This window comes from Pristis pectinata, chromosome 1 (assembly GCF_009764475.1).
Source record: "Pristis pectinata isolate sPriPec2 chromosome 1, sPriPec2.1.pri, whole genome shotgun sequence".
Taxonomy (NCBI): domain Eukaryota; kingdom Metazoa; phylum Chordata; class Chondrichthyes; order Rhinopristiformes; family Pristidae; genus Pristis; species Pristis pectinata.
Window position 1 is genome coordinate 81008096 of NC_067405.1, and position 15927 is coordinate 81024022.

A 15927-nucleotide genomic window follows, 5' to 3' on the forward strand; every position below is an offset into this window, starting at 1 on the left:
ATGCCTGAATGTTGTTTAGGTGTTGCTGTGAGAAGAAATGTCCTGCTTCATTTGCTGAGGAGTTGTGTATAGAATTGAACACAATAATTGATGCAGTGTATTCGGGCTTTCAGGTGTCGCACAAGAGATTATTAAAGATAATTAGCGCTTCAAGTGTTGGGGGGAATATTCAGAGTGAATTGTTATTCCCATTAACCTTGCAATAAAAGCAGGATATTTCCAGGTCTGTAGCCCATGACCAGTGAGGTGCTGGGACCCTGGCTGTTCACAATCTAAGTCAATGATTTGGATAATAGGATCAAGTGTGATCTGTACTGTTCAAAGCTAATGACAGTGTGTGCTGTGAGGATGTATGATGTCAAGGGGCTTCAGGAAGATATAGACAGGCTAATCAAATGGGTAAGGACATGACACATTGAACATAAAAGGTAAAAATATGAGGTCATCCACTTTAGAGAAAAAGTAGAGAAGTGTAGTTTTTTTTAAATGTTGAAAGAAATTGGTGTTTAGTGGGGCCTAGGTCCACAAATCACTGAAAGTTACAAGGTAGGTCGAGCAAGTGATTAGGAAGGCAGAAGGTATACAAGACAGCAAGTGGCCTGGTGGGACTCCAGTGACCAAGGTTTAGTCCTAACCTCTGGTGCTGTCCATGTGGAGCTTCCACATTCTCCCTGTGACTCTGTGGATTTCCTCCAGATGCTCCAGTTTCCTCCCATGTCTTAAACATGTACTGATAGATTAATTGGGCATTGTAAACTGCCCTTTAGTATAGGTTAATGGCAAAAAGAATCAAAGGGGAGTTCATGGGCACATGTGCAGTGGTAGAATGAAATAAGGTGTAGGGAAGTCCTGGAGGCCGGCATGTGCTCAGTGGGCCAAGTGGCCTCTTCGTGTATCAATCACCTTGGACAATATAAGAGTTAAGACATTTTGCTCCAATTATATAGGGCCAGATAAGACCAGAGCAGGACTATTGTGTACAGGTTTGGTGTCTCTACTTAAGGAAGGATTAGCTTCAGATAGAGGGAGTATAGTGGTGATTCACTATAGGTCATAGAACAGTACGATAGCGGTGTTCAAGAGGCTTTTAGATAGATACATGAATATGCACGGAATGGAGGGATATGGATCAGGTGCAGGCAGAAGGGATTTGTTTAATTTGCTATTGTGTTCAGTACAGACGTTGTGGGCCAAATGGCCTTTTCCTGTGCTATACATGTACTACGTTCTATGTTCTAGTACAGCACAGGAACAGGCCCTTCAGTCCACCATGTCTGTGATGAACATGGTGCCAAATTAAACTAATCCCTTCTGCCTGCACATGCTCCAGATCCCTTCATTCCCTGCATATTCATAAAAACTAGAACAGTTCAGGCCCTTTGGCCCACGATGTTGTGCTGACGTATATAAACACCTGCTTCCTGATCAATCTAACCCTTCCCTCCTACGCAGCCCATAACCCTCCATTTTTCTTACATCCATGTGCCTATCTAAGAATCTTTTAAATGTCCCTATTATATCAGCCTCTACCACCACCTCCGGCAGTGCGTTCCAGGCACCCACCACTCTCTGTGTTTGGGGGATAAAAAACCTACCTCTGACATCTCCCCTAAACTTTCCTCCTTTGACTTTAAACTGATGTCCTATGGTATTGGCTATTACTGCACTGGGGAAAAGGTGCTGGCTGTCCATATGCCCCTCATAATCTTATATACCTTTATCAAGTCACCTCTCATCCTGTGTCACTCCAAAGAGAAAAGCCCTAGCTTGCTCAACCTTTCCTTATAAGACGTTCTCTAATCCAGGTAGCACACTGGTAAGTCTCCTCTGCACCCTCTCTAAAGCTTCCACATCCTTCCAATATTGAGGCAACCAGAATGAAACACAATACTGTAAGTGTGGTCGAACCAGGGTTTTATAGAGCTGCAACATTACCTTGTGACTCTTGAACTCAATACCCTGACTAATGAAGGCCAGCACACCCTATGCCTTCTTAACCACCCTATCGACTTGTGTGGAAAATTTGAGGGATCTATGGACTTGGACCCCAAGATCCTTCTGTTCCTCTACACTACTAAGAATCCTGCCATTAACCTTGTACTCCGCAATCAAGTTCAGTCTTCCAAAATGTATCACTTCACACTTTTCCGGATTGAACTCCATCTGCCAGATATTCATGTGTCTATCTAACAGCCTCTCGAATGCCACTGTAGTATCTGCTTCCACTACCACCCCTGGCAGCGCATTCCAGGCACCCACCACTCTCTGTGTTTAAAAAAAAATTTTGCTCTGCACATCTCCTTTTAAAGTTTCTCCCTCTCAGCTTGAAGCTATGGCCTCTAGTATCTGACATTTCTACCTTGGGAAAAAGACCAGCCAGGCATTTGCAAGTGATTGAGTCCAATGTCAGTGGCAAGGAAGTTATTGGAAAAAAATCCCACTGCTGTAAGGAGTTTGTATGTTCTCCCTGTGTCTATGTGGGTTTCCTCCAGGTGCTCCAGTTTCCTCCCACATTCCAAAAAGACGTACAGGTTAGGAGCTGTGGGCATGCTATGTTGGTGCCGGAAGAGTGGCAACACCTGCAGGCTGCCCCTAGCACATTCTTGATAATGCAAAAAGACACATTTCACTGTGTGTTTCGATATACATGTGATTAATAAATAAATATCTTAATCTACACTTGGATTGATTGGGATTTACCAAAGATAGTGGCATGGCTTTGTGAGGGGGAGATGCTGTCTTACCAATTTGAATTTTTTGAAGAGGTTACAGGTGCATTGATGAAGGCAGGGCAGTTGATGTAATCTACATGAACTTAAGTAAGGCCTTTGCCAAGATGGTGCATGGGACACTGGTCAAAATGTTAGACCCAAGGGATCTAGTGTAAGTTGGCAAATTGGATCCAAAATTGGCTTGGTAAGTGGAGATCAAGGGTGATGGTGGAGGATTGTATTTGTTATTGGAAGCCCTTGACCAGTGACGTATCACAGGGATATGTGCTGAGATCCTTGCTGTTTGTTACTTCTATTAATGATTTGGATATGAATTGACAGGGTCACAAATGACTCAAAAATTGCTGATGGTGCTGATAGTGAGGATGGTAGTCTGAGATTACAAAATGATTTTGATCAGTTTGGCAGAGCAATGGAAATTGGGTGTGACATTATACATTTTTGGAGGGCTAGTAAGTACTCCATCTGGCCTGATCAATGAATGATTTGCCCCTAAGGAGTACTGATGAACAGAAAGACCTTGATGTAAAGTCCAGAGATTCCCCAGAGTGGCAGCACAAGTAAGTAAAGTGGTGAAGGCGGCTTATGAGATACTTGCCTTCATTAGCCGGGGCACTGAACATAAGAGCAGAGAGGTTTTGATAAGATAAGATTTCTTTATTAGTCACGTACATCGAAACACACAGCGAAATGCATCTTTGCGTAGAATATTCTGGGGGCAGCCCGCAAGTGTCGCCACTCTTCTGGCACCAACGTAGCATGCCCACAACTTCCTAACCCATACGTCTTTGGAATGTCGGAGGAAACTGGAGCACCCGGAGGAAACCCACGCAGTCACGGGAAGAATGTACAAACTCCTTACAGACAGTGGCCAGAATTGAACCCGGGTCACTGGTGCTGTAGTAGCGTTACACTAACCGCTACACTACCGTGCCTGCTGGTACAAGTTTATGAAACCTTGATTCCACCACAGCTGAAGTACTGTCTATAGATCTCATTGTCTCTCTGGAGGGCATGCAGAGGAGATTCACCAGAAGTTTCCTGGGGTGGAGTGTTTCAGTTCTGAGGAGAGACTGAAGAGGCTGGGTTTAATTTCCTTGAGGCGGGGGAGGACGAGATCAGTGGGGCATAGATAGGGTAGATGGTGAGAAGCTATGCCCCATAGATGACATAAGTTGAGGGAAAGGGTAAAAGGTTTGGAGGGAATCTGAGAACTTCTTTTCACCCAGAGGGTGAATGGACTGGAACACACTGCCTGAGGGAGTGGTGGAGGTAGAGACTCTCTCAATACCTAAGGAATTTCAAGGTGAGCACTTGAATCACCAAGGCAGAGAAGACTACAGACCACACACTGGTAAATGGGGTTAATATAGCTGGGTACTTGGTAGTCAGCATCGATCTGGTGGGCTGAAGGGCCTGTTTCTGTGCTGTATGACTCTGACTCTGATATTGAGGGAATCCAGGGATATGGGTTAGTGCAGGAAAGTGGTGCTGATTTAACAGACTGGCCTGGATCTTAACAAATGCTGGAACAGTCATGAGGGGCTGAATGACCTCTTTCTGTTTCTTATGTTTTCAACCAGTACAGACACAATGGGTGGAGTGGCCTTTTGTGCTGTAAACTTACTAGTGTTATATCTAAAGCTGCAGTAGTCCCAATGAAACTTCAACAGGTGTTTTCTACACTTCAGCCAATGTTATGTCCACACTGCTAATGTCTTTTTAGAATTATGTGCTGTGAGAGGTCCATCCTGGTGTGAGTTTGCTGAGGACGCACTTGCTAAAGTCACCTTTATAGTTCCCAGCTCTGCGTCTTAATCCCAGGTTGAGGTTGATTTTCATTTGTCCTTCGACATGGCAGTTGATGGTGGTAAGTGTAGATATAAAGTGAGCTCTCTCTTTGCTGAGCAGCACATCTCCTTTAAACTTTCCCTCTCTCACCTTAAATGCATGTCCTCTCGTATTTGACGTTTCTACCCTAGGAAAAAGATTCTGACCGTCTACCTAATTTTTACCTCTTATAATTTTATAAACTTCTATCAGGTCTCCCCTCAGGCTCCGACTCTCAAGAGAAAACAACCCAAATTTATCTAACCTCTCCTCCCTCTAATCCAGGCAGCATCCTGGTAAACCCCTTCTGCACCATCTTCAAAGCCTCCACATCCTTCCTGTAATGGGGCGACCAGAACAGCACACAGTACTCCAAATGTTGCCTGGAAAGGAAAGGGGCTGAGAGCACATCACACAAACCAGCCACCCCTCCGTGGACTCTGTCTATACTTCTCGCTGCCTCGGGAAAGCAGCCAACATAATCAAAGACCCCTCTCACCCCGGACATTCTCTCTTCTCCCCCCTTCCATCGAAGAGAAGATACAAAAGCCTTTGATTTAGAGAAAGTGAGTGGAGTTACTGAAGTTGTTGAAAGTGAGAAAGAGTTTAGCCAGGCCAGATGGTTGGTGGTGTTAGGGATATTGCTGGGGCATCTGTTCCAGTTACTGGAAAGTAAAACTGCTTACCCTGTGTTTGCTGGTGCTGCACTTTCGGATTTCATCTCCAGCTGGTTCCCTAGAGTCAGAACTTTACAGAATAGAAGGTGGACTTGCACCATTACAAATGTGGCAAGCTTATAAAATGGTTTTCACACCTTCCGGTCCTTTCGCTTCCTATTTCTCTACTTTTTTGTTTCACTTACAGTTCAATAATTTTGTGGCTTCTAGTCCAGGAATTCTAATTCCTAACTGTTTGCTTTTGGTAATCTTAAATTTGTGTTCTGTCGATATTGTCTCTTGTGGAATCAATAAGTCACAATTTAAATATTTCAACTGGAAAGTATTATACTGCAGATGCTGGAAATAAGAAATAAAAACGCAAAATGTTGCAAACAATCAGTGGGCCAGGCAGTGTCTGTGGAAAGAGAAACTGAGTTAGTGTTCAGATTGAAGCCCTGAATTAGACATTAACTCTGTTTCTTTCTCCACAGTTGCTGCCTGACTTTCTGAGTATTTCCAGCATTCTCCATGTTAACACAGGAACATAAATATAGGACAATACAGCACAGGAACAGGTCCTTTGGCCCAACATGTCTGCAACGGCCATGATGCCAATCTTACTAATCCCATCTGCCTGCACGTTGTCTGTGTCCCTCATTTCTTCCCTCCAGTTCATGTGTCTGTTTAGGTGCCTCTTAAACATTGCTATTGTATCTGCTTCCACCACCTCCCCTGGCAGTGTGTACCCTCTGTGTAGCAAATAAACAAACTTGCCTCATAAATCTCCTTTTAAACTTTCCACCTCTCACCTTTAAAACTATGCCCTCTAGTATTTGGTAATCTTCCCTGAACCTACCAGGTTCACTTGGCCGCACTCCCCTGAAACTTGCCAGGTTACTTTACAGTGTTACTGTAAAGCATCTTGTATACAAAAAAAACTTGAATTAAATGTGTGTTGGAGTAAACTACATTCTCAACTCTGCCTTATAACACAGGCCTGCTGCTGGAAGGTTCCATCAATAAAGTACATTGTTTTAAAGTTAATTCTAGACTTAGCATGAAATAGCTGTGATCTCTTCCACTAGTGAAACCATCACTGATGCACTGCTATTAAAGGCAAAACAAGACGGGTTTTCAGACCGCCAGATTGGGGACTGCATTGGCCTCAGTGAACTTGATGCGAGGAAGCTGAGGATGAAGAGGAACATCAAACCACAGGTTAAGCAGGTGGGTGACTCGCTGTTCTCTGCTGCAGTAGAGCTGTGCCCATCACTGGAGAGCATTGTTCTCACCGGTGTGGATTGAGTGAGGTGGAAGGCTCTAGTGTCAGTACACTCCGGCCGACCCAAACATGGGAATGTGTGGACTCATTTAGTCTGTCAGATGTGGGCTTTCTCTTTGCTGTGGTCCTGACTCCCAGTTTACCAACTTTGACTGTTAAAGTTCACTCCATGGCTTTACTCCTCCTTCTTCCCATCCTATGAGCTGCCAACATCCTTGCGCTGCTTTATTCTGACCTCCTTAACCTGGGAACTCCACTGTGGAGAACTCCTGGAATTCCCATCCCATGCCCCTTGCCTTACAAAATGGTGCCTTGAACTTGCCTCTTTCCTCATCGTCCATAAATGGTTGTGTGGACTTCATCATGGGCTGAAGAGCCTCAGACGTACATCAGTTATGTAGAACAGTACAGCTTGGGAGCAGGCCCTTCAGCCCATTGTGTCTGTGCTAACCATAATGCCAATTTAAACATCCCTTCTGCCTGTACATGATCCATATCCCTTCATTCCCTGCCTGTTCATGTATCTGTCTAATGGCCTCTTAAACATTACTATGGTATCTGCTTCCACTACCACCTCTGGCATTCCAGGCATCTACCATTCTCTGTGTTTTTAAAAAAAACTTGTCTTGCAAATCTCCTTTTGAACTTTCCCCTTTCACCTTAAACCTATGCCTTCTAGTATTTGACATTTCTATCCTGGAAAAAATACTTTGACTGTCTACCCTGTCTATGCCCCTCGTAATTTTCTAAACTTCTATCAGGTCTCCCCTCAGTCTCTGACGCTCCAGAGAAAACAACCAAAGTTTGTCCAACCACTCCTTGTAATTAATACTCTCCAAACCAGACAACGTCATGGTGAACCTCTTCCGCACTCTGTCCAAAGTCTCCACATCCTTCCTGCTGGGCAACCAGAACTGCACACAATATTCCAAATGTGGCCTAACCAGAGCTTTACACAGCTGCAACATGACTTCCTAACTTTTATGTTCAACGCCCTGACCACTGAAGGCAAGCATGCCATATGCCTTCTTTACCACTCTATCCACTTGTGTTGTCATTTTCAGGGAGCTGTGGACATTTGTCCCAAGATCCCTCTGTATGTCAATGCTTCTAAGGGTCCTGCCATTTATTGTATACTTTCCCCTTCCATTTGAGCTCCCAAAATTCACCACCTTGCACTTGTCCAGATTAAACTCCATCTGCCACTTCTCTGCCCAAATTTCCAACCAATCTGTATCCTGCTGAATCCTTTGAAAATCTTTCACACTGTTACCAACTCTGCCAATTTTTGTGTCATCTGCAGACTTACTGATCAAACCAACTACGCTTTCAAATTGATGAATATTTCAAACAATAGGGGTCCCAACACTGATATTTGCGGAACACCACCGGTCACAGACCTCCAGCCAGAATAACACCCCTCCACCATTACCCTCTGTCTCTTACGATCAAGCCAACTTTGGATCCAATTAAGCAACTCACCATGGATCCCATGGGATTGAATCAGCATACCATGAGGGACCTTGTCAAATGCCTTCCTGAAGTCTATGTGGACAACACCCACTTTCCTACCCTCATCAATCATCTTCATCACTTCCTCAAAACACTCAAATTTGTGAGACAGGACTTACCCCACACAAAGCCATGCTGACTGTCCCTAATAAGCTCGTGCTTTTCCAAATATGAGTAAATCCTCTCCCTCAGAATCTTCAATAATTTCCTGACCACTGATATGACTCACTGGACTATAATTTCATGGTTTGTCTCTATTGCCCTCCTCAAACAGAGGAACAACATTTTCTGCAACAAACATACCGCTGGAGGAACACAGTGAGTCAGGCAGCATCTTTGCAGGGAAAGGGATAGGCGACATTTCAGGTTGAGACCCTACACCAGTCCTGATGCAGGCCTTGAACTGCAACGTCAACCAGCCCTTTCCCTCCACAGACGCCGCCTGACCTGCTGAGTTCCTCCAGTAGTTTGTTTTTTTTTTGCTCCAGATTCCAGCACCTGCTGTCTCTTGTGTCTCTGGGCAAGATTTGCCATTCTCCACAGTGAAAAATCTTTAGGGAAAGTTCCACGCAGTGATCCACACCCTCCTGGATAAGTGACGGAGGCACACAATTTGGTTTGATGCAGAGAAGCAGGTAGGCTTAGGGCTGCCATTTCTGGCTCACTCTCTCCATGCTCTGCTTTCCTTTACCAGATTGACACCTTGGCTGCAGAGTACCCAGCTGTTACCAATTACCTCTACTCCACATACCATGGACAGGTGAGTGTTACCAAGGCTTTCCTTGGCTTTTATTTGCCAAGTTCCCCTGATCTTGTGACCAAAAGTAGCCGAACTCTATTTCTTTTTCAGGAGCATGACTTGGATTTCAACGATCACGGAATAATGGTGCTGGGATGTGGACCATACCATATTGGTAACTTAAGGCAGAGTTGAACTGCCATTCTGACATCTTTGTTCTTGACCTGATCCCTCAGGTTTCTACCCACTCACAATACTGAAGTAGATTAATAACCACTGGACATCTGGTGTGATTGTGACAATGCACTGGTCCCTCTGTACTTATCTCTGGTAAACTCAGTGCACCCATTAATACGGTGAAGCACACACTCCACAACTGGCACCTCTACTGCCATGTCTGGTTGGGCAGCACTGTTGCTGCTTGGAGTCCATGACAGTCAGCGGTGGCTTACATTCCCGTCATTACATCTAGAATCCCCAGACACTGTCCTACTGCCCATCTAACGATCCCTCAGCAACATCACCTGAAGCCCTGAATTGGCTGCAAGTGCTCATGACACCCAGTTGTCCCAAGCACCAGCTTCTAGTCTGCTTGTAAAACATCCAGTTTTGAAACCATTCTTGTCTGTCCCAGTCTCAACCTTCATGTATTTGACCCACTTTTCTACACCTTTGTCCCTGCCGCTGCTTTTGGGCTCCTGTTGACCAGTCCAGTAACCTCGCTGAGGTCCCTACAAGGGTTAGCTGAACTTTTCCCTTCAGCACAAGTAGCGGAATTTTGTGGGTAATAGCTCTACTGTATCATCTTGCTGTCTTTAACAGACAAGCTGCCAGCTGTGTGTCTCATTAGGTAAGGATCGTTGACTCTGGGTTCTTGGTTATCGTTTCCTCAGTCGTTGTTCCTCTCCACGCGTGGAGCCCAGTGACTGCTGCCTTGTCCACGCACAGAGCCCAGTGACTGCTTCTGGTTTTTGTTTTCCAGGTAGCAGCGTGGAATTTGACTGGTGCGCTGTCTCCAGCATCCGCACCCTGCGGCAACTCGGCAAGAAGACGGTGGTTGTAAACCACAACCCTGAAACCGTCAGCACTGATTTTGATGAGTGCGACAGGCTCTACTTCGAGGAGCTCTCGCTGGAAAGGATCCTGGACATCTACGAACAGGAGGTGAGACAGTAATTCCTCTTCATCCAGAGTGGTGTTCCAGACTGGCCTTGTTAACTGGAGTTGTCCTGCCCTCCTGCACTCTTACAGGAAGATCCAACAAGACCACATCTTCTGGACTGGTCTACGGGACATGTCCCCCTGCCCTGTTATAAGAAGCACATAACACAGATAGAGAAGCTTAATCTGATTATAACGGCTGCAATTTTCATTTGGTCTTGCCCTATCAGAGATATTTCCTTTGTTCTACATACCTATCACCACAAATACTGTACCCCAGCGTTATACAGTGACAGACCCATCCCCACCAGTACTGTACCCCAGTGTTATACAATGACAGACCCGTCCCCACCAGCACTGTACCCCAGTGTTATACAGTGACAGTCGAATCCCCACAGGTACTGTACCCCAGTGTTATACAGTGACAGACTAATCCCCACCAGTACTGTACCCCAGTGTTATACAGTGACAGACCTGTTCCTATTAGTTGTGCACTACTAATTTTGAACAGATCAGTTTAACTTGGATTGAGTTTCACCTACTGTACCTTGTAGGACCATCCCATGTTTCCTAGTCTCTCATTGCCTGTGTACTCTGTAATCCGTTGTGTGAGTTTGTAGTGTGTTGAGCAGTGGGTTGTTGAGTTATTGCACTGTGATTTGTTTCCCTCTCAGGGTTGCAAAGGGTCCATTATTTCGGTGGGTGGGCAGATTCCAAACAACCTGGCCCTCCCCTTGTACAAATACGGTGTGAACATCCTGGGCACCAACCCAAAGCAGATTGACCGGGCTGAGGATCGGTCCATGTTCTCTGCAGTGCTTGATGAGCTCCAGGTTTCCCAGGCCCCGTGGACAGCCGCCAATACCCTGGTAAGTAATTGCAGCGAGATCTGATGAAGAACGTGGGTGGGGTTGAGTCGGGCTCTCTGGGGAAGGTGCCCCTCCTGTTCCTGATTCCCTCGTCCAATAACCACCCAGTTGGAGGCCATTGAACCCATCAGTTCGCTGCCAGCTCCCAGGACAGCAATTCCATCAGTCCCCTATTACCTTCCTGTACCCTTGCACCTTCTCCCTCCCATGGCCATCAACTTCCATTCGATCATTTTTGTCTTTGATCTACACAGAGGGTAATTGAGTGGCCAATTAATCTATCCACACGTTATTGGGACGTGGGAGCAGACTATAGTACATTGTGAAAAATTACTCCGTCACAGGGAGAACATGCAAACTCCACTCACACAGCACCTGAGGTCAGGTCTGAACCCCGGTTGGTGAAGCTTTGAGGCAGCAGCTCTACCAAATGTGTCACTGTGCTGACGATTTTATTCCTCCCCTAATCTCAGTGCCCCTCTGTTTCTGAATCCCTAATCCCTCTGCCTCTATTCCTGAATTCCTAATCTCTCTAGCCCCATTCCCAAACCTATAATCTCACTGTTCTCCAGTACCAAATCCCCAATCTCACTGCCCCTGTTCTTGACTTCTTAATCTCACTGCCTCCCTTACTTACATCTTGATGCTTAACCTCAAATGTGTAACCATTGTTGAGCCATGGGAACCTGCTGTTAAATATTTGGACCTACTAAATCAGAGAGGTAGAAGGAAACGTAAATGAGACATGCTGGGAAGACACGTCAGGTTCCGGTAATTTTCTAGGCGCATTCTGTTGATTGGAGCAGTAATCCAGTGAAACTGTACTCGCCTGTTACCTGGTGATGTGACTCCTGCACTGCTCCGTGTGAGAGGGATGCCTGGTGTGAGCCAATGACCTATTCATTTGCCTGGTGTCTTTTCTCTACCAGGAGGATGCACTGTCGTTTGCGGAGTCCGTTGGATACCCCTGCTTGCTGAGGCCATCTTACGTCCTAAGGTACAGGAGCTGTTATGTCTCTGACAGAACTATTGGCTTCATTTTTGGGAGGAAACCAAACGTCTAAACTCTGGTGTGCAATATCAATTTTGCAGAGATTTGTTTCATAGTATGTTTGCCTTGGTCATAGAGTCATAAAGGACGGACACAACCCTCTCTGCCCAGCTGGTCCGTGCTGACCAAGATACCCATCTAAGATGGTCTCAGTTGCCTGCGTTAGGCCCACATCCCTCTAAACCTTTCCTATCCATGTACCTGTCCAAGTGTCTTTTATAAGTTTTTATTGTACCTGACTCAACCACTTCCACTGGCAGCTCATTCCATATACTGACCACACTTCATGTAAACAAAAAGTTGACCCTTTTAAATCTTTCACCTGTCAACCTATGCCCTCTAGTTCTTGATTCACCAACCCTGGGGAAAAGCCTGAGTGCATTCACCCTATCTATGCCCCTCATGATTTTATACACCTCTATAAGGTCACCCTTAATTCCCCAACACTCCTCTCCTGTTCCTGGTTGTCCTTTTCTGAAAGACTGACTTGTTCCCCCAAGTGACTTTTGTTTATGTGAGTGTCGATGTGTCAGAGGATGGCCCCAGCAGTTGGCTGCACTGTCTGAAGACCTCTTTATTTCCTTGATGAATATCCCACTCTCTTGTAGGATCTGCACAGCTGGTTTTGGACAAGATTGTGAAGGTAGTCCTGATCATTAACTGCAAAGATTAACGGTTAAAGCCTTACACCCACACTTCCCACGGCTTCATCAAATCCAGCTTTGACCTCATGCATTTGAGGTCATGACCTGATAAACTCGGGACCTTGAGTATGTAGGAATAATTGAATGGTATTTAAGGGGATAATGAGGCTGTTGAATGGTGGAACCACTATTGCTGCTGTGTATCTAGATTTTTAAAAGTTTTTGAAATCCACACTGAGCTCTGTCTGGTTGTATAGGACTTTAATGAGGATCCTCTGTCTAAATCAATAAAATGAAGCCACAATAGATTCATGCTTTTCCATCTCATATCAATGATGAAGGTAGAAGGATTGGATTACAGATCTATTGTTGAACTGTTAAATTTAGTGGATGCTGGGAACTTGGAAAATTATGGACATCCTCTGAATGGATCTGAGATTACTTTCAAGTCCCAGATGTTGCTTCTGGTATGTGTACTTCAGACAGGCTTTGCTCCAAGGTAGAAACCTCTGGACCATTGGTAATTGGTTTTTTATTGTCACATGTACCGAAGTACAGTGAAAAGCTTTTGCATGCCTTCCATACAGATCATTTCATCACATCAGTACATTGAGTTAGTACAAGGGGAAAAAAAATAACAATGCAGAATAAAGTGTTACAGTTACAAAGAAAGTGCAGTGCAGGCAGACAGTAAGGTGCAAGGGCCATAATGAGGTAGATTTTGAGGTCAAGAGTCCATCTTATCGTACTAGGGGACCATTCAAAAGTCTATAACAGTGGGATAGAAGCTGTCCTTGAGCCTGGTGGTTCGTGCTTTCAGGTTTTTGTATCTTCTAACCAACGGGAGGGTGGAGAAGAGAGAATATCCGGGATGGTGTTCTTTTGAAGATCCCTTTTTAACACCAGTAAATGGGCTGTATAAATAAATGGCTAAAACAAGTAAACAAGAAATATTATCTTTGCCATTCATGACCTTGGTCTGATTGCAACTTAAATTCTTCCTCTGATCCCTCTAAACCTCTTGTCCACTAGTTTTAAACACCTCTCTATAGGTAAACGTTTCCTGCTATCTACCCTATCTGTGCCCCTTCTAATTTTGTATATATCTCTATCAGACCTCCTCTGCTCCAAGGAAAACAAATCCAGCCTCTCCAATCTCCTCATAACTGCTCCATCCCAGGCCATATCCTGGTGAACCTCCGCTACACCATCTCCAATGCAACCAAGACCTTCTGCTCGTGTGGTGGGAAGTGTGTCGGGTGGGAACGTTAGTGCCAGATGTGTGTGGTTGGGGCTAGATGAGGAAGTGCTGAAAGCTGGTCCCGCTGAGCCCCAGTGGCAACGTGCAGACATTTGATGCTGGTGTTTGGTTTCGTCTCTTCTAGTGGCTCGGCGATGAATGTGGCTCATGACGCTGGTGAGATGAACAGGTTTCTGGCGGAGGCTGCCCGTGTGTCTCAGGTACCTGTTGTCAGTCTGGCCCTCCACATCTCCTCCTATCTTGGTGCTGTCTGTGCTCTTCCTGGTGCTACTATTGATCAGCGAGAACAACCTGCAGCTTTGATTTCTTTGTCTAGAATGTGACAGAAGTGCTTTACTCTGTGGAATTATTCATTCTCTTCAATTCCCAGGAAGTCTACGCCTCTTGATTTGTAAAATAAGACTCACAACATAGGGAGCAGTCAGCTAAAACTTTAACCTACCTGCAGCTTCCTTGTAGCCTGTGGAAGCTCTGGATTCTAGCTGCTGCTGGGAGCAGAGGCTATGAGGAAGGTTGGAGGCAAACGATCCAGGCAATCAGGCGGTATGCAGAAGGCAAAGTTGTAGGTGAAAGGAGAGGTATGGGGATGACTAGGGTACAGGATAGTGATTTACTTGGGAGGCAACCTGTAGATGGTGGTATTTCCAAGTGCTGCTGTCTTCCTCAGAGACTGATTTGGGAGGTGCTGGTGAGTTCTGTAGGTTGCATCCTCTGAAGCCAGTGGTGGAGGGTATGATGGTTGAGGGTGGTGGATGGCTTGCCAATCAAGTCTGTGCCCTAGATAGTGGTGAACTAATGCTGGAGCTGCACTCATCCAGGCAGGTGAAGAGTCCTACATCTTGTATGTTACAATGAGACCACCTCTCATTCTGCAAAACTCAGAATATTATCAATTGCAAGGAAGTCTTGACATCAGTATTTGAGAAAACTGCATTCTGTTATTAAGGAGGAGGTAATAAGGCAATTTAAAAACATTTTTGAACAAGCCGTCATTGGGATGTTTACTGGTCCACCCCCTGTTTTCCGGAGAAATTGTTTTTGGTCATCTTCAGGTACAACAGCATATAGAACATGGAACAGTACAGCACAGTACTGGCGCTTCAGCCCACTATGTTGTGCCGACCTGTATAAACCTACTCCATGATCAATCTCCTACACAGCCCATAACCCTCCATTTTTCTTACATCCATGTGCCTATCTAAGAGTCTTTTAAATGTCCCTATTGTATCAGCCTCCACCACCACCCCCAGCAGTGCGTTCCAGGCACCCACAACTCTTTGTGCAAAAAAAAACCTACCTTTGACATCTCCACTAAACGTTCCTCCACTCACTTTAAACTGATGTCCTCTGGTATTGGCCATTGCCTTCCTGGGGAAAATGTGCTGGCTGTCCACTCTATCTATGCCCCTCATAATCTTACACACCTCTGTCAAGTCACCTCTCATCCTGTGTCACTCCAAAGAGAAAAGCTCCAGCTCGCTTAACCTTTCCTCATAAGACATGCTCTCCAATCCAGGTAGCATCCTGCTAAATCTCCTCTGCACCCTCTCTAAAGCTTCCACATCCTTCCTATAATGAGGCAACCAGGACTGAACACAATACTGGTCTAGCTAGAGTTTTATAGAGTTGTAACATTACCTTGTGGCTCTTGAACTCAATCCCCCGACTAATGAATGCCAGCACACCATACACCTTCTCAACCACCCTATCAACTTTCACGGCAACTTTGAGGGATCTATGCACTTGGACCCCAAGATCCGTCTGTTCCTCCACACTGCCAAGAACCCTGCCACAAGAATCCTGCCATTAACCTTGTACTCTGCTTTCAAGTTCGATCTCCCAAAATGTATTACTTCACAGTTTTCAGGATTGAATTCCATTTGCCATTTCTCCTCCCAGCTCTGCATCCTATCAATGTCCTGTCGTAACCTACAGCAACCTTCTACCCTATCCACAACGCCACCAACCTTCAGATTATCTGCAAACTTACTAACCTATCCCTCCACTTCCTCATCTAAGTCATTTATAAAAATCATAAAGAGCAGGGGTCCCAGGGCATCCCTGCAGAACATCACTGGTCACCGACCTCCAGGCAGAATACGCTCCATCTACTACCACCCTCTGCCTTCTGTGGATAAGCCAATTGCAAATCCACGCAGCCAAATTTCAATGGATCCCATGCCTCAT

At 45.3% G+C, this 15927-nt stretch overlaps 1 protein-coding gene across 2 annotated transcripts in view; it reads left to right on the forward strand.

Moving 5' to 3' along the window:
• Window positions 1-15927, forward strand: part of cps1 (carbamoyl-phosphate synthase 1, mitochondrial) — a 188653-nt gene that overhangs the window by 124695 nt on the left and 48031 nt on the right. For both annotated transcript variants that reach the window (XM_052043652.1, XM_052043728.1), the window contains exons 22-28: window positions 6307-6448; window positions 8710-8775; window positions 8866-8929; window positions 9737-9918; window positions 10590-10784; window positions 11714-11781; window positions 13865-13940. In XM_052043652.1, the coding sequence (XP_051899612.1) occupies window positions 6307-6448; window positions 8710-8775; window positions 8866-8929; window positions 9737-9918; window positions 10590-10784; window positions 11714-11781; window positions 13865-13940 (793 nt within the window). The remainder of the gene's footprint in view (window positions 1-6306; window positions 6449-8709; window positions 8776-8865; window positions 8930-9736; window positions 9919-10589; window positions 10785-11713; window positions 11782-13864; window positions 13941-15927) is intronic.